The sequence below is a fragment of the Pseudomicrostroma glucosiphilum genome, assembly GCF_003144135.1.
Source record: "Pseudomicrostroma glucosiphilum strain MCA 4718 unplaced genomic scaffold BCV69scaffold_8, whole genome shotgun sequence".
NCBI classification, from domain to species: Eukaryota; Fungi; Basidiomycota; class Exobasidiomycetes; order Microstromatales; family Microstromataceae; genus Microstroma; species Microstroma glucosiphilum.
Window position 1 is genome coordinate 810,077 of NW_020289920.1, and position 21,822 is coordinate 831,898.

Below are 21,822 nucleotides of genomic sequence, written 5' to 3' on the forward strand. Positions count from 1 at the left end.
GGTCGTTTAGGAGTGCTCCATTGTCGTGTTTGCGTGCGTGCGTGCGTGCGTGCGTGCGTGCGTGCGTGCGTTCCTTTTGTCACCGTCATATCCAACTGTCATGCGACCTTTACTTCATCTTTTATCACAATCCTTCCATCAAACTTTCAATCGTGCGTCCAGACAATGTTGCTGGTTAGCTCAGACACGCTGCCTGCCTCAACTCCAGCCTACGCGCCTCCCATCAACCTACGCTCGAGTAATGATCGCGCCCTAGCTAAACCCCCCTTCTACGCGCGAGACGCGTTAATTACCTTGCAGTGTCGCGTCTTGAAAGTCCGCCGCGCCGCGACGGGCGAGTCGAGGAGAGGAGAGGCAAGTCGAGGGCCAGAAGGGAAGGCGAGCGGGATAGAGAGACGCTTGTCTTGTCTACTTCGACTGCTTTGCCATACCATATCGCCTTGCTTAGATACCAAGCTGCCTCACCAAGGAAGAGAGAGCCGTACAGAGACACAACACTCTTTTTACAGGCAAGACCTACAAGCAGTAACTTCTCTTCAAGCCGTACCCTTAGAGTCCGTACTCGGTACTCTGCTCCCTTCACCCTCGCAACATCCCTACCAAGTCCCCTTTCTCCTTCACCTCATACCTTCACAATGTCCGGCTTCGACACCGGCCGCGTCTACTCGGCGCAAGTCCTCGCTGGCTCAGAAGCCTCTCGTGCTCCCGATGCACCAGCACAAACAGAGCAGAACCTCTTTGATTTTGTGCAGCGCTTTAGACAGGGAAACGACTACCTCTATCGAGATCGACTTAGGGCGAACTTGTTGGCCAAGCTCAATGTACTCGAAGTGGCTGTGGAACATGTGGCACTTTGGAACCCAACGCTGGCGCAGAGTCTAACGGAGACGCCGGGAGAGATCCTGCCGTTGGTAAGTCAGAAGACTATTGAGGGCTGCAGACGCAACACAAACTGATCCGAGACTTCCTCATCGTCCCTGTGCTTTGTTTGTCAGTTTGAGAAAGCAGTGAAGCGAGCTGCTCGAGCCATTTTATACCCAGTCTCTACAGATGGCCAAAGGCCCGAAGCACCCGACTGCCAAGTCACTCTGCGCTCTTCTGCCAACCTCTTCTCGATGCGAGACCTTCACGCCGACTCAGTTGCCCAGCTCGTGCGCATTCCAGGTATCGTCATTGGCGCTTCCACCCTTGCATCGCGAGGCACCCACCTCTCGATCATGTGCCGCTCCTGCCGATCGACCAAGTCCATCCCCATCACTGGTGGTTTCGGTGGCTTTGCCCTGCCACGCTACTGTGATGCTCAAAAGGTCGATGGAGGCAGCTGTGCAACCGATCCCTTTGTCATTCTCCACGACAAGTGCAGTTTCGTAGACAGTCAGACGATCAAGTTGCAAGAGGCACCTGATATGGTTCCCGTCGGAGAGCTTCCACGCCACATGCTCCTTTCTGCCGATCGATCTCTTTGCGGACGAGTTGTACCCGGTTCGAGGATTATCGCTACTGGCATCTACTCTACGTTTTCTTCTTCAAAGGGAGGCAAGACTGGAGGTGGGGGAGCCGTAGCTCTCCGCACACCGTACCTCAAGGTGGTTGGACTGGAGATCGACGCAGAAGGAGCTGGAGGTAGGGGTATGGCCCGTATGTTCTCTGCTCAGGACGAAGAAGAATTTGCTCGCCTGGCAAGGATTCCTGGACTGTATGAGAAGCTGGCGAGCAGCATTGCGCCTAGCATCTACGGCAACCAAGACATCAAGAAGGCAGTGGCATGTCTGCTGTTCGGTGGCAGTAAGAAGATCCTGCCCGATGGTATGAGGCTGAGAGGAGATATCAATGTCCTCTTGCTGGGTGACCCCGGAACAGCCAAGTCGCAGCTGCTCAAGTTCGTCGAAAAGGCCTCGCCCATTGCCGTGTACACATCCGGCAAGGGCAGTAGTGCTGCCGGTCTGACAGCCTCTGTCCAACGGGACAACCAAACGCGCGAATTCTACCTCGAGGGAGGAGCCATGGTGCTTGCTGATGGTGGTGTGGTGTGCATTGACGAGTTTGACAAGATGCGAGACGAGGACCGAGTGGCCATCCACGAAGCCATGGAGCAGCAGACCATCTCTATTGCCAAGGCTGGTATCACTACCATTCTCAATTCGAGGACCTCCGTTCTTGCAGCGGCCAACCCAGTATTTGGTCGATACGACGACATGAAGTCGCCTGGAGAGAACATCGATTTCCAGACGACGATTCTGTCCAGGTTCGACATGATCTTCATTGTCAAGGACGAGCACGACGAAGGTCGTGACAGGACTATTGCCAAGCACGTCATGAACATTCACATGAACCGTCAAGACGAGGAGAGCCGCAATGCCGCTGCTGGCGAGATTGACATTGACCTGATGAAGAGGTATGTTGCCTTTGCCAAGGCTCGATGCGCACCCAGGCTGTCACCCGAGGCCTCTGAGAAGCTCTCGAGTCACTTTGTCGCTCTGCGTCGGCAAGTCGCGCAGGTTGAAAGGGACAATGACGAGCGCAGCAGTATCCCCATTACCGTGCGTCAGCTCGAGGCGATTATCCGCATGAGCGAGAGTCTGGCCAAGATGACCCTTAGCCCTACAGTTGGAGAGGAGCACGTAGATGAAGCCATGCGTCTCTTCAAGTACTCGACTATGGATGCCGTACAGGCTGGTTCGGTGGAAGGAATGACAAAGGGCGAGCTGCAGGAAGAGGTGGTGAAGCTTGAGCGGGAGATTAGGAGACGACTGCCCATTGGATGGACGGTCGCTGCGGGTAGGCTGCGGAGCGAATTCTGCGAGGGACAAGGGTACACGACGCACGCCCTCGAGCGTACGCTGTACATCTTGGAGAAGAGGGATGTGCTACGCTTCTCGAATCAGAGAAAGGTCGTCACCAGGACGGGCGTGTAGAGAGGTGGGAGAGAGAGAGGGATCCTGACCCATTACGCCTCGTCTCCTCTTCTTGCCACTCGCCGTCTGCTCTTCGCTCCTTTTATGATACCGCTTTTCTCATGTCCGCCGCTCACTGTCACGCAATTCTGCACCCTGTCCCGCATCTTCCTGTCTCTCCTGTCTATGTCCATGTCCGTCTCCATGACCCTAATTCTGTATCACTGTTCCTCGTGCGCACTTTTCCCTTCCTCGCTTCTGCTCCAATGCCATGCCAACATTTTTGATGACATCCGAAGTTCAGAGTATTGATAATCCTGATTGACAGCTCTTGATTGATATCGGCTGAGGGCCCGTAATGAGCAAATGAGTGCGAGGTAAGACGCTGATCTCCCCACTCCCACTCCCACGCCTACGCCTACGCCTACGCCTACGCTCACTCCTCACCTGGCCCGCGCCCCACGCGCCCTCCTGCCCCGGTCCGCGCCTCCACTCCCCTCGGCTCGGCTGGCCTGGCCTGGAGTGCCGATGCGAGTTCCGAAGTGACTTCCGAAGGATTGGGGCTTAGGTACCGAGTAGCGAGTACCGAGATGAGTACCGGAGGGGGAGAGGGATGTGTCAGACGCACGCTTCAGAAAGCAAAGCAGAGCAGAGGGCAGAGCTGGATGGGGACTATGAGAATGGATTGTGATGCAATGATGAGTGTTACGTCAAGGACGTTGGACAGAGGAGAGGGGGTATATAGAGGAGGCTATATCTCTTGCATTCCAGGAGCCATGCTCCAGCAAGCACCCAGCATTGCCCCTCTGCCTCGCCCTTGCCCTCGCCCACGCCCTCGCCCTCTCCCTGAGCTAGCGACTTCCCTACAAGCCAGCAGACAACCATGGCTACTTCACTTGCACCGCTTACGATTGCCTCGATTGTCTTCCTGATCTTGTACTTTGCTGCATTGATCATTCTCCTGGCTGGACTGGCCACGAGGCGCATCTCCATCAAGAGTCGGTGAGTCCCGAGAAGCGTAGCCTGGCCAAGTACGAGGTGCTGATAGGATCCCCCCCACCTCCGTCTACTTTGCCATGTCCACGATGTCCAGCTGGTCACTCCTCCTCTTCCACGTCTGCATCCGCCTCGCAGCACAATGCGTGGGCATCGCCTTTGGTGTCCTTTCCTTCAATGCCCGTCCACTCCTCATTGCCTATCTAGTCACCTCCACCGAGGGATACTTCACCCTGGTCCTCTCTCTGATCCTCTTCTTTATCCATTGGCAGAGGAGAGCAGAGGGAGCTTCTTGGCTGGCCAGGGACGATTTGCCCCTTGTGGGAAAAGGATGGAAGGCGGGATTGAAGAAGCACTTTGACCCTAGGGAGGTACGAAAGAGGCCCATTGATGCAGGACAACATGTGAGTATGGGTACGCCTGGAGAATGTGCTTTAAAGGACTGATGATTCAGCGAGCTGACCTGAGTTGCTGCTACTCCACCACGTCCACCTCCTCCCCTCTAGGCACTCCTGATCGCCAATATCCTCATCGTCACTGGGTCCAGTCTCCTCGCCTCTTCCACCCCAACCGGACCAGACGGCAAGCCCGTCGTCAGTCCAGGTCCCCTTCGTAGAGCCAAGGGCATGCGAGGGACAGGTCAGGCGATCTTTCTGCTGTGCAACTTGGCCATCATGGGATGCTTGGTCTGGACTTTGAGGAAACGTAGGAGGAGCGAGAGTCTGAGCTCGAATGAGATGGAGAACAGCGGGACTGCTTCTCCTACTGGAGAACGGTCGGCCACTTCCACTCTGTGCTCTGCTCTGGGATCTTCCTCCTCCTCCACCACCAGTACCACCATCAGCAGTAGCAAGAAGGACGTACATCGTCCCATCCTCTTCCTCTTCCTCGGCATCTCCTTTCTCCTGACCATCCGCGGCGGCTTCGGTGTAGCTCAAGGGGTGGTATGGAAGCTCAACTACTACAATGCTGAAATCTACGACCAGCGCGGGTTTCGCTCGAGTTACGTGATAGAGGAGACACTGCTGGCTACGCTGCCCGAGTGGTTCTCGTGCATGGCGCTGATCGCTAGCGGGATGATGGGGTGGAGGACGCAGAAGAGGGAGGCAGAGGGAGAGGTGGGCCAGGACGCGAGGGATCTAGAGGCAGCCAAGGGAGAGAAGGTGACGATGTCAGTGGCGTAGTAATACCTGTACCATGTATAGATCGTCTCCTTGTATTCATTCATATTGTACATTGTAGCGCATCGTGTGAGTGTGATGTGCCTGCGCCTGGCGCCTGCAGCCTCGTCTCACTGCTGCAGTCGACGCTCGAGCCGCCCAGCTTCCTCGTGCCTTTGGCTGCATCTGTCCAATTTGACTTTATCACCATTCCACCTTCAACCCACGACGCCCCCTTGGCTCAGACGACTCGCATCCTCTTCCTCTCCTCCTCCACCACCAACACCATCATCATTACCCCACACTCTTCCTGACCAGCCTTCGGGCTACGAGTCTCCCTCTGAGAGTCGCGCAGGCCAAACGGCCAAGGGGCCATGTCCCTCTCTCTCCCCGCGCCCGTGCACCAATCACATGCGGACCTGGAGACTGTCGCCGACTTCTATCATGAGGTGGATCGGATGCTGGAGGCTCCACTGGAGGTACCAGAGGCATTCAGAGATGATCCGACCATCGATGATGAGACAAAGGAACATGCGGCTGTATTTGACAAGTTTCAGAACTTCTTAGCCCTGCTCGAGGAGTGCTATGGTGAGCAGCAAATTTTCCAGAGGAGCCTTGTAGTGGGCGTGTGGATTGGGTGGATGAGCTGACACATCACTGATATCTCCCTCGCATTCTGTGGGACCACTTAGACAAGTTCTTGGACCAGCAGTATAGCCTCGATTACTGCATTGCTCGACTGCTAGACTCTGCCTTTGTCAGGTCACACCATGATGAGGTCTCCACTTGCATCTTGGATCTTCTGGGAAGGGTGAGGTGCTGCGAGGTACCGCTCACTGCATTGCTCTCATCGCTGACCTTTCTTCCCTCCTCGCTCTTCCCCTACTCCCTCTCTCTCTCTTTCAGGCCACCTCTCTGCCGGTGTTACTCGTCACCTATGACCTCCTCCTTGCTTGGGGCTTGAAAGAGCCTTCTGTGTACAGGACAGTCCACAATGGCGTCGGCGGTCTGGCCAGAGATAAGATCACACGGCTCGTACATCAGATCTGGGCAGGACATTATGCAGCTGTGGCAGATGCGCGCCTTGGCGGAGGAGTGGCTTCCAATAATACCAAGCATTGGTATGCCAGGACCAATGGCAGGAGGGAGAGCACCGTGATGCACGCAGGAGACTTCCATGACTGGAGCGCCGAAGCTCAGGCTGCAGCAGACGATGACTCTTCTGCGCAGACCACTGGTGACCATCCAGTTCTTCATCGACTCCTCAGTCAGGTAGCAGAGACGTCTAATGCTGCTCGGACTCGGATACACCAGATTCGACTGCGAGACAAGGCGATACAGATCCTGTACGAAGTCTGTCGAGTTCAGAGGCTAGAGCCTTCGAATATGCGAGCCGTAGACGAGAACTTTGTCAGTCATCTCTTTGACCTCGTGGAAGAGACGCGTCTCCACGAAGACGAGGCATTCAATTACCTGCTCATCAAGCTCATCGTTGCACTCAATGAGCAGTTCATGGTCAATGCCATTGCACTCAAGGGAGCACCAGGGACGTCCGGAGGTAACATCGTCCTTGGCATTCTGAAGACACGCCTGCACGTCACCAAGACGTTCGGCGAGAATCTCATCTTCATGCTCAACCGAGCTTCTTCATCCAGCGCAGAAGACTTCTGCATGCAGCTCCTCGTTCTCAAGCTGCTCTACCTCCTCTTTACCACAAAGGAGACGGCTCACTACTTCTACACGAACGACCTTCGTGTACTTGTCGACGTCTTCATCCGCGAGCTCTCTGATCTACCAGAGGAGAGCGAATCGTTGAGACACACATACTTGCGGGTGCTGCACCCGCTTCTGACTCACACACAGCTGTGTAGCTGGCCGTACAAGAGGCCTCAAATTCGACGACTGCTCAAAGCCATGGTCAAGGACTCGCTCTACAGGGGAGCCGTCTCGGTGACCACTCGCAGGCTGGTGCAGAGGTGCTTGGAAGCAGAGTGGTGCATCGAGCTCGACAGGCTAGACCCGGAATACAAGGCGAGCGTACAGCGCTCTAATGGCCGTGAGAATAGCGATGGGTCGAGTATTGCATTGGTGCAGAGCATCGGTGGCAGAGAGCCGGCAAAGGTGCAACATGTGGACACAGAGACTACACTGGAAGGGCTGCAGAGTCAGCTGGTCAGTGAGGAGCCGGTGGACGAGGCTGGAAATGCTTCACAGTCACAGTATTCCAATGACCTGCATGCTCAGGCGGCAAGTCAAGTGCCCGTCTCGGCTCCTGCGCCGACTCTTTCGCCTCCCAGCGTACTCGATGCACCTCGGTTCCGGAACACCTTCACAGCAAGGAGTGCCCCTAGCAGTCCTCCACCCCGCTTCGATGGAGAAGCACAGGAACGCGTCTTCACACCTCTGTCCGAGGCCGGAGAGGAAGCCGAAGCAATGGCATTTGCAGATGCCCAGACAAGAAGACAGTCCACCCTCGAGCCGAGCTGGCAGAGTCAGATTGCGGAGTGGAACAAGGGGCAGGAAGCGCCGGTCGAAGAAGAGGGCCGGGAAGATGCTGAGAAGGAGTCAGAAGTCTTGACTATACCGAGTACTTCCCCCATACAGAGCAACAGCCTACTGGCTCCGCCGCCCTCGCGAACCTTTGCAAGACGGGCCTCACACGGCGAGATGAGACCTTCCCGTGACAGCAGCAGCCGCGACTTTTGCTCCTCTACGTCCTCTTCGGCGGGAGTCAGGCGAGCTCCGCCTGCTCCACCTACGTTGAGCGCAAAAAGACGAGAAGGCCTACCCTCCAGCAGCTCTGATCAGGAGCACGGCTCGACGCTGCAGTACCTTTCCGCTGGGAACGATGCAGTCTCTTGGGGAGCAGCACAGAACATGTCTGCACCACCGCACAGTGTCAGCGAGAGCAGCAGAAGGCACGTCTCGATGGTCCAGGATCGCGCAGGTTCCTCCCCCGAAGTGCACTCGTCCAGATTGGTCATCCCAGACAGAGCCTCCTCGTACGAGTCATCCACACGGACAGCTGGTCGGGAAGAGACTGATGGGTTGAATGATCAGGAGGACGAGTACGCGCAACACTACCTACACCAGCACCATACTGGGAGCGAAGGCAGGTATCTCCCTCACCTCGAAACCGGGGACGGGTATCTCCCCTCCATCTCTTCGCCCCTCTCCGCCCGAGGCGCTGAGCCAGCCGAGGAAGATTCCAACAATTTAGCTCACAACCTCAACCATAGCTTACACGTAACCGCCAGCCCTGTCTATGCCAATGGTCACGGAAGCGGTAATGGATACGGCCAGGGACTCACCAGCGAAGGGGATTCGCTGACTCGGAGCAGTACGCCCGCCTCGACCTCCCGCAGCACAGGCACAGGCACGGGCACGGGCACATCGAGAAGACGAGCACCCCCCGCTCCACCTCCGGCAAGCAGTTCAGCCCTGGCTAACGCGGTCGCTCCGACTTCTTTGGCGGCAGCGACGGCAGCAGGAGCAGCAGACGATGGGTACGGATACGGGTATGGCTACGGATCCGGATCCGGACCGTACGAGCGACGCTCCTCCACTGCCTCTTCCTCCACTTCTGCCTCACACTACAAATGGCCACAGCGCACCGACAGTGAGGAACAGCAGCTGCACGGCTCGATAGACGGTGGCGGTGGCGGTGGCGGTGGCGGTAGCGACGGCGGCGAGTACTCGACTGCCCCAGCTGCAACGCCAGTGCTGTCGGGCCAGGAACCTCCTCGTCATCGTCGCCTCTACACGCGCTCCCGCGTCTCGTCCGATGTAGGTCGTACACCACTCGCAGCCGTAGTCGGTCTGCCAGGAGAAGAGGGAGCGCAGAGTGAGGGTGAGGGTAGGGAAGGTGCGGCCAGAGTAGGAGTGGGAAGTGGACTTCATCACCGCGTCAGGGTATTGAGCGGTGCGAGCACTAGTGCTACTAGTGCGAGGGGAGGGGGAGAGGATGCTCCTTCCTCTTCTGGCGATGAGGTAGGTGGTGGTAGTGCAGGCGGGAGTGAATCCCGAAGTACCAGTGCCAGTGCCAGTGGGAGTGGGAGCGGGGGTGGGAGTGGACAGAGGCGACGTCCTCCCCCGCCACCGGTGAATCGCAATACGAAGGGGCTGGCATTTCGTGCTTGAGCAGGCAGGCAGACCGGCAGGCAGGCTGGCTAGTGGGGGAGCTTGTCGTGGCGGCGGCGATGGCAATGGCGATCAGAATGTGCTGGCGGTGTCCGTGCACGCAATACTATATCCGCTGATGCCACGAATACTGTGTCGATGCAGACGTGAGGTGCTCAGACAGGCTGAGAAAGGAAAAGTGACTGTCATTTCAGATGAGGCTCGCTGGCCAAAGGGAGTTGAACAAGTTGGAAAGAAAAGTCAAATTCGCGTCTGTCGCTCGGGTCACCATCCTGCTGAGTACAGTACACTGCGCTACTACGCAGCAGTCAAGCACCTCTCTGCTGATCAAAAGCTGGCAAATCCACCAGTGGAGAGCGAGCTAGGCAGGTCCTCCTTGCTCTTCCCACAATTGTCCACTTTCCCCTCCTCGGCCGTGAGAACAATTTCCATCTCATTGACCTGCCCGATTTGACCAGGGAACAAGTCCTGCATCTCCACTTTACACCTTCCACTCCTCTCGACTCCATTGATCAGTACCTTTTCCACGTAGGCTGGTACGCCAGAGGGGATAGAGCGGGCGAGGGAGCGAGCATCGAAGTTGGTCACGGTCACGTGGAGATCTCCCAGTAGCTCATTGCGGATCGTGTAGGAAGGCATGAAGGGGGAGAGGATGAGGAACTCCTTGGTTGCTGGGACGGGATAGAGGCCTAGCAGATGGAAGAGAAGCAGGGTTTGCATTGCTCCCTGATCCGAGTTGCCTGGAAGACCGCTGGTGGTAGTGTTAAAGTTGTCGTAGACTACTTGGCGGACACGCTTCACCGAAGAGACGGGGCGGGAGATGTAGTGGTAGCTGACAGGAGTCGAAAAAGAGGGCTCGTTGCCAGAGTAGTAGAGGCCCTTTTCGAAGAATGTGTCCAGACGATCGTGGAAGTTTTGAACACTGTCGTTGGAGATGAGTGTGATGAGGCCGGCTTCGTCCCAGGGGCAGTACAGACTGTACTCCCAGGACGAGGTCTCGTAGACGCCCCATACGTTCTCTTGAGGAAGCGAACACTGGCGATCCTTGCCGTGGTCGATCGGCGAGCAGATGGTAGGGTCGTCATAGTGGAATGATCCATCCGGGTACCTCTTCTGCACAAAGTTGGAGAACCCCATCGAGGTGACCGAAGGGTCAAAGTTGTTCTTGTACGTCAGAGATCGTTCACCGAGATCCTTAGCCACATCTTCATGTCCAGCGATGAGGGCCACGGTCCTGGCGCCAAAGTCGTTGTGAGCATACTCGAGTCCACGAGAGGCTTCACGGGTCTGGCGACCAGTAGAGTAGGTGTCGAAGACGGCAAAGGGAATATAGCCGTACTGTTCGTACACGGAGATCTGTCGACCGTAGGAGTTCCAATCCTCTGGAGTGACGTACGAGTCCTTGAAGACGGCTTCGTAGGCATCGTCAATACTGACAGGTACTTTTCCCTCTTTGGCGAATTTGTGGTATTTGGCCAGGAAGTCGGCGATGACCATGACTCCGTGGGAGCCTCCCTGTGTCAGTCCGGGAACATTGTTCGCTCTGCACTCAGGGATCCAGCCGTTCTTTCTCCAGCCGTCAATGTAATTGTCGACAATCTCCGCCATATCGTTGGGAGAGCTGAGCGACAGGAAGGGGTGGAAGGTACGGTAGGTGTCCCATGTGCAGTAGAGTGAGTTGTAGTAATTGCCATCGTAGTCTTCAGCACCTGGGTATAGATTGCCAGCCTCAAGGGTGGCATTGTTTGGGGTGAGGAAAGCGTAGTAGAGAGACGAGTAGAACAGCTCAGCAATCGTCTTGTCAGTCTTGGGGTCGATCTGGAAGCGATTCAGCTTGACGTTCCATGCTTCACGAGTCTGCTTGACGATAGCATCAAAGTCCCATGCGTCACCGATCTCCTCAGCAGCGTTGGCGCAAGCCTGCTCAGCAGAGTTGAAACTGATTCCCATTCGCAGGGTGATCTCAGCAGATCCATCGCTCGTCGTGGGAAAGCTGCCAAAAGAGACAAGGGCACCAGCTTGCACAGGCTGGCCTCCGATAGAGTTCTTGGTGAGATTGGCATGCAGTTGCTTGTGGTCTCCCTCAATCTCCAGCTTGGTGTCTTGTCCGAATCGATCTCCTTGCCAAAGACCGGCCTTCTTGATGCTCTGCTTGCCGTTGTTGAGCAGATCGACACAGCTAAAGGCTCGGTAGGTGTACTGACCTACGCCAAAAGAGCTGGCCCAACTTCCATTCATCCGCATCTGACCCTTCTCTGCGTCGAGCTGGATGTCACCTCCTCGGAATGTACCAGGCAGATCGTTGGTCCAGTCCTGAACAACATGTGGGTCCAGCTTACCGCCGTCGAGAGCCGATTTTGGGAAAGTGTAGCGGATGAGACCAGCGCGTCGAGTGGCTGTAGCCTCCATCTTGATCGAGTTGTCGAGCGTGAGGGTAAAGTATCCAGGCGAAGCCTCGTCCTTGCCAGCAAGACGCTTGCGCTTTCGGTCGTCTAGGCGAGTGGGGCACTTCTTGAAGTCATTATCGGGGCAGACGATGGGCATAGACTCAAAGTTGCCAAAGGACCCAGCGGATGAGCCTGTGCCCGAGTCGTGCAGGGGAGAGAGACCTCGGATGTCGCCGGTGAGATCAGTGACGTACCCGGCAGGAGCGTACTGGTCGACGTCTACATTGAACTTGACCATGCCATACGGGGTCGAGGCACCGGGGCAGACGTTTCCAGGGTTGCTGTTGGCCTCTGTACCGATGAATGCGTTGACCAGCTTTGCCAGATCCCGATCCTGCTCGTCTCTGGATGTTCCCTTTGACTTGGACAGCTCATCGAGGCCCTCCTCGAGATCCTGGTGCAGGATCTGCTCATTGACAGCGACCCTGTTTGGACTCTTGGCTCTGCGGGCGTGGAAGTGAGTCTGACGGTTGGAAGGCTTGAGATCTTGGACAGCGCGTGCGACGATCTTCTGTAGCTTGCCTAGTCCGAGGGGATCGTCGAGAGACTGAGGTTCGCCGCTGACAGTGGGCATCTTTTCTGCATGGGTGAGCTTGAGGTTGGAAGCCTCACTGGGAGTGCCCTCTTGATTCCTCTTGTCGAGAGCCCCTTCGCTCCTCATCTGACTCGCCTTCAATCGAGCTTGGTGGTCCTCTTCGGTGGCGTGCAGCGTCTCGGGGTCGAGTTCAAAGACTTGACGAGTGGCTCGCATCTCTGGAGGTACGGCAGCATCCACCTGAGCAGCAGCGCGGGCTAGTGCTGGTTCCTGGCCTACTTGGGCATGGCAGACGCCTGCGAGGAGGAGCGCGAGGGTGACGAGGAGGTATAGGGAGGAGACATAGCGGCTGCCTCTAGGGGAAGAGGTGGCGGAGGAGGCCATTGTGATATTGTGTGTCGGCTGTTTGCCTAGACTGGGGTCGAAGGGGCCTGTAGATGGACGCCACAGAGGAAGGTAGGAGCGGTGAGGGGAGGGAGGGAGTGAAGGACGACGGGGGCAGTTGGCAAAGTTCTCTCAATTTCTTGATTCTTATATGATTGTCCCTCGTTGACTGCAATGCGCATTGCATCAGGAGCAACATCCATCAATCTATTCCCGCCCGCCTCCTTGTCCGCCCGGACCTTGTGCTGCCGTAGAGGGGCGTACAGGGGTACAAGTAGAAGCTTGTCCCCCTGAAAGCCTTGGCGGTGCGCCTCGCAAGTACATCGTCGTTGCGGTTCAGGGAAAGCTGTGGAGCCGCACCCAGTGAACATTGTTAACATCGATCTTGGCAGTCTCAGGCCATCATTGTCCGCAAGCGTGGCGCCCATCGATCAGACGGCAACTGCGCCCATGTGCACGCGAAGGAGTAAGCTCCCGGCGCGGTCCGACCGGAAGGATACAAGTGCCGTCCGTATGGCATGCTTGCGGTATCAGAATTCTTCGATGTCTGTCACCTTGAGTGTTTGCTAGGCCTGGAACCCCTTTCATTCTTTCCCCAATCATTCTGGCTTTCGTCGGATGGAGACGAGCCCAAGACGGCGGTCCCGATCTCGCAGCCAAGCGAAGCTTCATCCCCCCCGCGTCGGAGTCAGGCTCATGCAGGGCACACGCAAGACTCTGGCTGACGGGTGGGCACCTCCCCCAGAGTATTGAGCCCTTCCGCCTTCCACATCCCACCAAGATCCTCCAACTTTCAGAGCTTCAGCAAGGAGAGCATCTCAATACTCCCACCTGCTAGCAGGAACTCCAGCGATGTCGCCCTGTCCCTGCACACCCCGCTCTCTGCTAGAACCAGGAGGACCACGCTTCCTCGACCCGGCGCTCAGGGTCTCTAGGCAGGAGCTGGATCGGCAGGATCGTCAGTGGAGGGGGCAGAGTTTGCTCGCCGCCACCACCGACACTACGCAAGTCAGCAGTAGCAAGGGTAGTAAAGGCAGTAGCCGAGACAATGGAGGAGCTCAGAGAAGCAGTTCAGCAGAATTGGAGGATCCAGAGGGAAGGGCGTCGCAGGAAACCAAGGTGGCGGGGCAAGAGGATAGGCAGCAGCAGCAGCAGCACCAGCAGCCTGTTGGGCCCGTAGTCAATGGCAGCAAGAACCTCAACATGCTCACAAGATGGAAGAAAGCAATCGCATCGTAGCCGCGAGGAGCAGGGCATTTCGCCACTGGATCAGCGCCTCAACTCTACCACCAGCAAGCCTCTTCCGCTCGGCCGCACATTCTCGTGCGCCATGAGATCTCTCTCGAGAGGCTGCACTGCTCGGATTCTAGCAAGGCGGAGGGCCTCTTGTAACTCCAAGCAAGCACAGACAGACACATACTCGACAAGACCTCTGCTACTCTGCCATTGGATCCAAGTCCACATCTGCCAGAAGGTCTCGGCAGCGTACCTGCCTCCCTATCTGTACTACTCTACTCTTGCCAATGATACCCCCTTTCTGTTACTGATGACCACTCGTAACCTCACTCTCCAGAGTTGTGCTGATGAACTGTGTTTTGTGGTAATGTGACAGACGATCGGAAAAAAGAGAGATGAGAAAGAAGAGCTAGGCTAGATCTACACGGATAGGGTGAGAGAGAGTGAAAGCAGAGGCGCGGCAGTTGTTTGAATTCAGACTACTCGCGATACCACTATTCATCTGGCACCTCGACCTCTCCAGAGTCGATGCCCTCGATGATGTCGTGCGGCGGCTGGCCATCGACGGTGCAGCCGACGGACTGAGCGGTACCCAGGATCTCCTTGACAGTTCCGGCGAGGTTCTTGGCAAACGACTTGTGGCGCATCTTCCTGCCGATCTCGATGATCTCGTCGAAGGGGATGTTTCCGCTGTGGGCAATGTTCTTCTGCTTCTTGCGGTCACGAGGAGGCTCCTTGAGGGCCTTGATGACCAGGGCAGAGGCAGAGGGCACGATAGCGACGGCAGCCTGTCGGTTCTGGACAGTGAGCTGGACAGTCACACGCAGACCCTTCCAGTCACCCGAAGCCTTGGCAATGTCTTCTCCGACCTTCTTGGGAGACTGTGGCGTTGCAAAGAGTAAAGAGGATGTTGCTTCGGTCAGTAGCAGTTCAAGTATACGGAGATCGTACCATGTCCATGGTGCGACTCGGTCCTTCGACGCAGCCAGTAGCCACGAGCATGGGCTGCCCACCGAGACGAGCCGTGCAAGATCGGGATACGCCGACGGCCCTGTTAGAGCTGTCCGGAGCAAGCTCTACGCAGCCCCGCAGGTCCCAGTGCTGATCGCCTAAACGAACGAGCTGCGTCTGCCATGTCCAGGGCTGATGACTGATGAAGCAAGTGGCCCCTAATCTCCCTGCCACTTCGACAGGGAGATAACGCCTAAGCCAGCTACAGATCCCCCATTTGCCTATCGGTCCCTCAATCCAATACCATATATGAACCAGCGCCGCTCTCACTTGATACTCACGAGACCGAGAGGACCAATCTTGGGGGCAAGTGCCGAGGAAGCACCAACCTCACCACCGACGGCTCGGAGGTAGATGATCTTCACCTCGTTGGGGTCGATCTTAGGTGCCATCTACAGGAAGGCGAGAAGGGAAGCGAAAGTCTAGTCAGTCTCTTTGTCTCTCGCTAAAGGCGTGCCGATATGTGTCCAATCCAACAATCCAGGACGGAGAGCAATAGCTTGACCAGCTCCTCAATCATACGAGATGTGAATATCACTGCTAGCCACCTCGGAGGGTCCGCCTTGCACCTTCCCTTTCACAATTTGCTAGCATATCGCAATCCCCCAAGACCTTTGTGTAGCCAGAGATGAACTTTTCAAGATGCGGTGCTTTCAATGTGAAGGAGAAGGTGGTCCCTCCCCAGCTGCAGTTTCACTGACACGAGTCTCCCTCTCTCCATCCGACCTGGCCTCTTTCCAATCTCTCACTACGTCTGCGGGCTGCCAGCCTCTGACAGCCGCAACGAGAGCAGAAGGCGGAAGGAATGTGCGAATGCGACGATGATGATGTCCGAGTCTGATGAAACTTACTTTGAAGTATTGATGAGGGGAGGAGTGGGGATGGGTGGGTGACGGGCAGGAAGCGCTGGTGGCCCGCAATTATTTCTGTGAGGGCGGAGAAGCGGCAGCTGCCGTCGACCAATGACCGCAAGGCGCATCACGTGACATCCACTGCCGGCGCAAGGCGGAAGCACGACGGGTGGGTGGACTTCAAAGCGCAAGCATGGGGCGATAGGCGTCGTTCTGTCACGGGACGTACCACAAGTCAAGTATACACATGTTTCGGGACACAGGCTGTTTGTGATACTAGCACAATTTGGTTCATATCTTGGGAGATCGGATGCCAAGCGACGCTATACTCGCTCACTTGGCTTGGACCCGTGCGACGCGCGTGACAGCGTAGTACCACTCAGCCCACCAAGACCTCCTTTTGTCGCCCAAATTGACACAATATGCAGCTCGTGTGCAACTCGACATCACTGTCTAGTGAGTCACAACAAGATGCACCACTGACATACCTACGGCACACTCTACGCTTGTGCTGTCGTGGACCATGAGTCTTGCCATCGGCACAGGGTTGTGAACAAGGAGAAATGGATGTCACCGCTTTGCACCGCATCCCAGAGCGTTTTCGTAGAACCAGATCCAATAGCAGCTTGCTGTTGTGTGCCACGGTCTGAGAAATCTGAAACTCGGTGAGCCGGATTCGCAAAGGTGTGAAGGACCCTGGCGTATACTTCTCTGCCCCCTGACATTCAAAGTTCGATAGGAGTCTCTTGCGGACCTTACAGCGTCATCCTCCGACCATGAGGGTCCATGAACTCAAGAAGTCGGCGGAGCTATACAAAGGGAATCATCAGTCTGATACTGCATCTCGGACTCCGATCCGTGGATTGGGAAGGTCATAGGTGTTCATTTGACATCCGCAATGGGACATGCGATGGACGATGAGCCGACGTCGCGGAGAATACTCGAATGCCCTTCAAGATCCAACGATGCCGAAACATTCATGCAGCCGACTCGAGAAAGCCACTTTGTGAGCCACTTGCAGGGCCACGGTCGGCCATCGTCAGTCTACAGAGAAAAAGGGCTCATGCCATGTGCAGAGCGGCACTCTTTCGGAGAGATTGTCAGTGTCAGTAGTCCTCTAGCAGGCATCCGGATCGGATAATTGGGGAGCTGAGGAGATGTATCACTGCCTTGTCGAATATCGGGAGGTAGTCCCGGCGGGACTTGCTTCTGTGCACTCAGCTAGCAATTGTTGGGTAAAGATAGCCCCGATTCAATCATCGGATCGTCAATTGGCACGATTGCCCAAGCGTTGAGGGTAAAAGAACTGGCTGCAAAGGTTCAACGGCCTGTGAGATGGTGACCTTTACGGGTCACGCGAAGGCGCACAGTCACTGGTTGCAGTAAGTCCATACCGAAAGTCAGGCGAAGATCTTTGCTCGACCTTTGCAGTGTATATGAATGCGTCAGCGTCCTCTGAGACGACACCTCCCCGAGTTGGGAGCAAAGTAAGGCAGCAAGCTTGACAGTCCGCCTGCTGACGGTGCATCGAACCATTGCACCTGGGACCCTAGACGTTTAAGAGGCGCTTCGCTACCGTAGTATTGGAAGCCTGGCCATGGTGCGGCTTCGGAGATGGGTTCAAAAAAGCGTCGTCGCATTCGATAGAACATTCCATCGGAGGGCATCTCGAGGGCAGGCGACAGCTTCTATCCTCCAAGGGCTAGGTCTTGATTCGATGCTGTAGCCGTGGACCCTGAAGTATACAACCCCCGATTTGATCTCCTACTTGTGCTGTCCTCGCTAGGCGGCGGCTCGGCGGCAAGAGAGCTCGCCATGCGGAGTAGGGAGTGAGCGATCCATCTGGCTAACATGGGGCTTCATCTCCGCTGATCGACCGATATCAACCACGAGGCTAAGCACTGAAGTTGCTCGTAGAAAGGCCGCGGCATGGAGAGCGCGTCTGGGCACTGAGCCGGTGGTCGTCGACGAGCGCGTCGGAATTTGGGGAAAGCGCAGCAACGCTCTCCGTTTGAACTTCCGGTCCGGAGCCCGGATACGGAGAGCAGGGCAGCACAGTCTTACGCCCATTTACGCCTGCTTACGATCAAAGTGTAGGTCACAACCCCTGACATAGCGGATGTGCCGACTGAAACGCGTGTGTCGAAAGATTGAACGGAGGACTTATCGCGCCGTATCAGCCCCCGCCTTGCCCTCCGCGTTGACATCGAAGGGCGCGACAAGGGAACTGCCAAGGTCCTGCCTGGGTCACGCGGTCCTTGCGCACCCCATAACCATAACATAGAGCAATACAGTGCCTGACTTTGACATGCCCGATAGAGGCAAGTTTAGCCTTGAGCTATGCCGATGGGCAAGCAAGTCTCCAAGCCCAGAGTCATGTTTGTTGCTGCAGCTCGGGTACCTGAGCACCCAGGCGTCATTGGCCGAAGGATTGCGGAGTGCCTGCTCAGGGCGAGTTGACAGGAGCAGGAATGGGCCGCATCCACTCTGTCGGCTAGAAGTCTCAATGTCCTTGCCCGTGGTTTTCTGCCCTGTGTCACCAACATGACACGAAGCTTTCCATCGCCCAACCTCTCTGTAGAGCAACAATGGCTAGGCCATGGCTTGCGGAGTGAGGGAGATCAAAGTAGAGTATAAGCTCCGCTGCCGCGAGACCAGGCATCTGCGCCGCGGCAAGTCAGAGGCCGCATGAAACCTTAGCTTCAACGCGTGGCGGGCGGGCTTTCGTCGGTACGAGCGGAGGTTGGGCTGTGCGCCAGTCTGCAGCAGAAGAGCCCGCTAGCATCACCACCAGGCCAGGACATGCTAGTTCAGTGACACTACCAGTTGCACTCGAGGGTCTCAGGTGCATACCACGCAAAGGACGTGTAGCTACGTACAGAATGCAATGTCAGGGGAGAAGTGATGGCAAGGATGCGGGGGCTCTGGCATAGCACTGGACCATGAATGTGAAATTCGTCGCTGGTAAGGGGAAGTCCGACTGGCCAAGCACTGCTGCTCCCTGCCTTCCCGCTTGTTCCCACCGCCCCTTGCCTCGCTTCTCTCTGGCCGTCCGGGTTCAAACGCCGCTGATCCCATCCCCGTCCCCCATTCGCTGCGACAAGTGGTTGATCTCGGTCCCCCCGATCTCTGCCTACCGTTCATCGATTGTCCTACCGTTGCTTCGTTTCTCCTTTTCTCCATCATCCTCTTCACATCTCATACGACGAATAGAGACAGTTCGCTTCGCTGTTCGCATCTCCCTTCGACCTCTCAATTCCTCCTCCTCTCCACCTTTGCCCTCCCATCGCCATCTCTGCATCTCTCCTCCCCTCTTACTCGGACTCTCACAACACAATCGCGTCAAACAGGCTGTTCAGCTTACCCATCTTCCATAGCATCTGCCCCTTCTGTCTTTGAAGACGAAGTCGCCCTCATTACGCTGCGAAAGACGTCCTCATCCTGGTCATCTTGCTATCCTCACAAACCTTAATCTTGTCCTGGTGGCAAGACCAGATACCCTCCTTGACCGACAGACACATCTGAACCTGCTGTCAAAGAGTCTTCCCTCAGGAGAGTGAGGGCATTCTCATCTACCTCCTCTGCGCCTCTCTCCGGCCGTACTCTATAACGATGTCGTCGTCGTCATCGGCGCCCGCGGCGTCGACAACGACAGACGCGGACACTGCTCCCATTGGCCGTACGGGAGACATCGTAGACCTCGTCATCTGTGTCTGCTCCGGTGTTGGAGCCCTGATCATCATCGTGCCATATCTCCTCAGCAAGCACAATCGTAAGCTGCGTCATTCGCTGATTCTCGGTCTAGCCACTGCAGACTTGATCTCAAAGTACGTACAGGCGGGGGAGGACGAGATGAGGTCTTTGACACACGGCTGACATTGCCGCTCGCACACTGCCCTTCTTAGTTCCACTGTCATTGCCTCTACAGCCTATCTCGTGAGCGGAGGCGACTTCACAACCGGAGCGGCTGTTCGTGCTTGCACCTTTCTGGGTTACGCGCTTTCGGCCGGCCTTTACGCTCAGCACATGTGGAACCTGGCCATCCTAGCAGTTACCTACATGATCCTTGTACACCCCCTAGCCTACACCACACTCTTGCTCGAGAGGAAAGTCATGTGGCTTTGGCCCATCATCTGGACCATTGCACTGGCGCTTAACGCTGCGCCTTGGGTGATTTCGGGCTTTGGATACAGCAATGGGTACTGCTATATTGGGCGCAGAGGGAGTCCCATCTTCGCCGGTCTCTGGCAAGTGCTTCCCAGGTAAGTTGCCGCTTCATCTCGAACGTGCACGTCGCCGATCTTGGTGTGTTAGATTAGCCCGCTGATGAGCCATCCTCTCATACATCTGTGCAGATCTGCGGTCGTCCTCATTATCCTCGTCCTCTACACGCGTCTCTTCTTCTTCCTCCGTCGTACAAATTTCTGGAAGAAGTACGGCCGCAGAACGCGGACTGAGAGCTCGACCGACTCGGCAATGAACACTCGAGACCCCGAGAAGGCGCAGAGGAGTCAGAGCCACACCTTGGAGCAGAGGCAACGGAAGTCACAGCTCTCCCTTACGCGCAACAGTCGTCCAGCTGCGCAATTCATGAGCGGTGACCATGAAGGTGCCGATAGATTTGGCCAGATGGAGCTACAGGATTATGGTTTCTTGAGCTCTGCTGCTGCTACGCCAAACATGGCCGCCCGTGAGCTGCCGCCTTCACCAACGCGGCCGGTCGCTGCTGCGCCCCTCACTGCGCCAGGTGCTACCGTACCCAGCTTTGATGCCAAGCGCTCCAGCTACCTGTCTGATACAGACTACTCAACAGGAGAGAAGAGCAGTAGTCTTCCTGCCGACTCGCCCAGTGCAGACAAGGATGGCCGTTCCAGTCCGTCTCTTCTGTCGTCTATGCCAGTCTATCTCCCCTCGGGCACTGCCGCGTCTACCGGCCAAGCAAGTGGGGACTCTTTCTTGGAGGGGGACAAACTCCACTCGGGTCTGTCTAGTGGCGAGTCATCATCGGCAGGTAGAAAAGGAGCAAGTAACGGCGATGCAGGAGACTCGGACGATGACGAGGAGGACGAGGAGGACGACGACGACGATGATGACGAAATCCCCGACTACCACAGCTGGGCTGGTTTAAAGCCAGCGCAGCCGCAGAGAAGAGCGAAGGACTTCAACATGGCGTCTGCGCCCGCAGAACGGGCCGAGGGGCCTCTTGCACCGATGTGGGTGTCAGCCAACACCACTTCTGTCATCGAGGCCCTCCGGAGTGGCCCACCTGCTCGTGGCAAGGCAGCTGCCATGCTTGGGAGCCAGGACGAAGGAGACGGCGGCTATGGCGATGGACGCCACGGTGCCAAACGGCCGTACAATGCGGACTTGGACGACAACTTCGCTTGGGGTCAGAATGTGACCGCTGCTGGTGCCGGCAGCCGTCGAGGAAGCTTACTAGCAGCAGGAGGCGCTGCCAAGGGCGGGCGAAACGACCATACCACCTCAGCAAGAAGTTCGGATGTCAATGCAGTGGAGACTTCCGGCAGTACGCTCAATCGCCAGGCCAGTGCTCTGCTATTGCTCTACCCAGCGGCATACGTCATCCTCTTTTCCGTGTCCGTCATCCGCATCTGCAGAGATATGGCCCATCCTGAGTACTCCCTCAAGCCGACCGACCCTCTGCGTGTGGCGTCGCGCTGGCTGGTCTTTGCCCAGGGCATTCTGGACTGTATCATCTTCAAGGTCATCGAGGCACAATTCCGCAGGAGGATGAAGAGGAAGAGGGCCAGGGCTTCGGGTGAGCAAGATAATCGGCCCCATTTCCAATCTCAGCCTGCGAGCGTATGGTTCAGAAACACTTGTGAGCGGATATGGAAGCGACACATCAAGCCCAGGCCCGAAGAGAGCAGGAGGCCTAGCGTGGGATAAGAGTACGCAGCCAGATGGCAGCTTCTGGGCGGCGTGCCTCGAGACCGTCTTCTGCATTGGCGCTTGTACTGCCTCGGTCCTAGACGACGACGATGACCAGTCCCACCTTGTATTATACCCTTGTCATCATTGCACGCTCTAAGCGGCGTCACCTTTTATGTCACCATCATTGCAATCATTACGTCTGCTGTGCCATTTTGGTCTGAAGTACATTATAGACTCTCTCCCCCCGCGAGGCGTGTCTGAATCTCCCCTTGC

The 21,822-nt window shown here is 56.5% G+C and overlaps 10 protein-coding genes across 10 annotated transcripts; 6 read left to right on the forward strand and 4 right to left on the reverse strand.

Moving 5' to 3' along the window:
* Positions 1 to 410: 410 nt before the first annotated feature.
* On the forward strand, positions 411 to 3,187 carry BCV69DRAFT_283381 (MCM-domain-containing protein). The gene is made up of 2 exons (XM_025492688.1): positions 411 to 911; positions 996 to 3,187. The coding sequence occupies exons 1-2, from the start codon at positions 636 to 638 to the stop codon at positions 2,913 to 2,915; spliced, it is 2,196 nt and encodes a 731-aa protein (XP_025347655.1). The 5' UTR covers positions 411 to 635; the 3' UTR covers positions 2,916 to 3,187.
* A 303-nt stretch (positions 3,188 to 3,490) lies between these two features.
* Positions 3,491 to 4,421, forward strand: BCV69DRAFT_283382 (hypothetical protein). The gene is made up of 2 exons (XM_025492689.1): positions 3,491 to 3,896; positions 3,988 to 4,421. Exons 1-2 carry the CDS (start codon positions 3,778 to 3,780, stop codon positions 4,334 to 4,336), a joined length of 468 nt encoding a protein of 155 aa, XP_025347656.1. The 5' UTR covers positions 3,491 to 3,777; the 3' UTR covers positions 4,337 to 4,421.
* A 95-nt stretch (positions 4,422 to 4,516) lies between these two features.
* BCV69DRAFT_277712 (hypothetical protein) lies at positions 4,517 to 7,067 on the forward strand (the record flags this gene model as incomplete). Its single annotated transcript, XM_025491166.1, has 5 exons — positions 4,517 to 5,061; positions 5,406 to 5,638; positions 5,743 to 5,861; positions 5,957 to 6,917; positions 7,015 to 7,067. 5 exons carry the CDS (start codon positions 4,517 to 4,519, stop codon positions 7,065 to 7,067), a joined length of 1,911 nt encoding a protein of 636 aa, XP_025347657.1.
* A 2,450-nt stretch (positions 7,068 to 9,517) lies between these two features.
* BCV69DRAFT_249785 (glycoside hydrolase family 92 protein) lies at positions 9,518 to 12,211 on the reverse strand (the record flags this gene model as incomplete). Its single annotated transcript, XM_025490356.1, has 1 exon — positions 9,518 to 12,211. The coding sequence occupies one exon, from the start codon at positions 12,209 to 12,211 to the stop codon at positions 9,518 to 9,520; it is 2,694 nt and encodes an 897-aa protein (XP_025347658.1).
* Positions 12,212 to 13,408: 1,197 nt separating this feature from the next.
* On the forward strand, positions 13,409 to 13,795 carry BCV69DRAFT_313080 (hypothetical protein; the record flags this gene model as incomplete). The annotated part of the gene is made up of 1 exon (XM_025494998.1): positions 13,409 to 13,795. One exon carries the CDS (start codon positions 13,409 to 13,411, stop codon positions 13,793 to 13,795), a length of 387 nt encoding a protein of 128 aa, XP_025347659.1.
* Positions 13,796 to 13,962: 167 nt separating this feature from the next.
* BCV69DRAFT_260536 (putative 60S ribosomal protein L12) lies at positions 13,963 to 15,693 on the reverse strand. Its single transcript, XM_025490676.1, has 2 exons — positions 15,085 to 15,693; positions 13,963 to 14,673 (listed from the first exon to the last, which is right to left on the reverse strand). The coding sequence occupies exons 1-2, from the start codon at positions 15,193 to 15,195 to the stop codon at positions 14,287 to 14,289; spliced, it is 498 nt and encodes a 165-aa protein (XP_025347660.1). The 5' UTR covers positions 15,196 to 15,693; the 3' UTR covers positions 13,963 to 14,286.
* Positions 15,694 to 16,884: 1,191 nt separating this feature from the next.
* Positions 16,885 to 17,313, reverse strand: BCV69DRAFT_211579 (hypothetical protein). The gene has a single exon (XM_025489753.1). The coding sequence runs from the start codon at positions 17,188 to 17,190 to the stop codon at positions 16,975 to 16,977; it is 216 nt and encodes a 71-aa protein (XP_025347661.1). The 5' UTR covers positions 17,191 to 17,313; the 3' UTR covers positions 16,885 to 16,974.
* On the reverse strand, positions 17,314 to 17,843 carry BCV69DRAFT_211572 (hypothetical protein). The gene has a single exon (XM_025489751.1). The coding sequence runs from the start codon at positions 17,722 to 17,724 to the stop codon at positions 17,437 to 17,439; it is 288 nt and encodes a 95-aa protein (XP_025347662.1). The 5' UTR covers positions 17,725 to 17,843; the 3' UTR covers positions 17,314 to 17,436.
* On the forward strand, positions 17,844 to 18,284 carry BCV69DRAFT_211573 (hypothetical protein). Its single transcript, XM_025489752.1, has one exon. It carries the CDS (start codon positions 17,963 to 17,965, stop codon positions 18,200 to 18,202), a length of 240 nt encoding a protein of 79 aa, XP_025347663.1. The 5' UTR covers positions 17,844 to 17,962; the 3' UTR covers positions 18,203 to 18,284.
* Positions 18,285 to 18,953: 669 nt separating this feature from the next.
* Positions 18,954 to 21,758, forward strand: BCV69DRAFT_283390 (family A G protein-coupled receptor-like protein). The gene is made up of 3 exons (XM_025492690.1): positions 18,954 to 19,481; positions 19,560 to 19,916; positions 20,010 to 21,758. Exons 1-3 carry the CDS (start codon positions 19,267 to 19,269, stop codon positions 21,562 to 21,564), a joined length of 2,127 nt encoding a protein of 708 aa, XP_025347664.1. The 5' UTR covers positions 18,954 to 19,266; the 3' UTR covers positions 21,565 to 21,758.
* The last annotated feature ends 64 nt before the right edge of the window (positions 21,759 to 21,822 follow it).

What these genes read in the sequence shown, in the direction of transcription:
- BCV69DRAFT_211579 (XM_025489753.1), bottom strand. Translation starts at nt 17,190, where the DNA reads ATGGTTCGATGCACCGTCAGCAGGCGGACTGTCAAGCTTGCTGCCTTA.
- BCV69DRAFT_283390 (XM_025492690.1), top strand. Translation starts at nt 19,267, where the DNA reads ATGTCGTCGTCGTCATCGGCGCCCGCGGCGTCGACAACGACAGACGCG. An exon ending in ACTGCAGACTTGATCTCAAA is followed by an intron (nt 19,482 to 19,559) that starts GTACGTACAGGC and finishes TGCCCTTCTTAG; the next exon opens with TTCCACTGTCATTGCCTCTA. An exon ending in CTCTGGCAAGTGCTTCCCAG is followed by an intron (nt 19,917 to 20,009) that starts GTAAGTTGCCGC and finishes ACATCTGTGCAG; the next exon opens with ATCTGCGGTCGTCCTCATTA.
- BCV69DRAFT_283382 (XM_025492689.1), top strand. Translation starts at nt 3,778, where the DNA reads ATGGCTACTTCACTTGCACCGCTTACGATTGCCTCGATTGTCTTCCTG. An exon ending in CGCATCTCCATCAAGAGTCG is followed by an intron (nt 3,897 to 3,987) that starts GTGAGTCCCGAG and finishes CACGATGTCCAG; the next exon opens with CTGGTCACTCCTCCTCTTCC.
- BCV69DRAFT_260536 (XM_025490676.1), bottom strand. Translation starts at nt 15,195, where the DNA reads ATGGCACCTAAGATCGACCCCAACGAGGTGAAGATCATCTACCTCCGA. An exon ending in AGATTGGTCCTCTCGGTCTC is followed by an intron (nt 14,674 to 15,084) that starts GTGAGTATCAAG and finishes GCAACGCCACAG; the next exon opens with TCTCCCAAGAAGGTCGGAGA.
- BCV69DRAFT_283381 (XM_025492688.1), top strand. Translation starts at nt 636, where the DNA reads ATGTCCGGCTTCGACACCGGCCGCGTCTACTCGGCGCAAGTCCTCGCT. An exon ending in CGGGAGAGATCCTGCCGTTG is followed by an intron (nt 912 to 995) that starts GTAAGTCAGAAG and finishes TTTGTTTGTCAG; the next exon opens with TTTGAGAAAGCAGTGAAGCG.
- BCV69DRAFT_211572 (XM_025489751.1), bottom strand. Translation starts at nt 17,724, where the DNA reads ATGGGCGTAAGACTGTGCTGCCCTGCTCTCCGTATCCGGGCTCCGGAC.
- BCV69DRAFT_211573 (XM_025489752.1), top strand. Translation starts at nt 17,963, where the DNA reads ATGCCCGATAGAGGCAAGTTTAGCCTTGAGCTATGCCGATGGGCAAGC.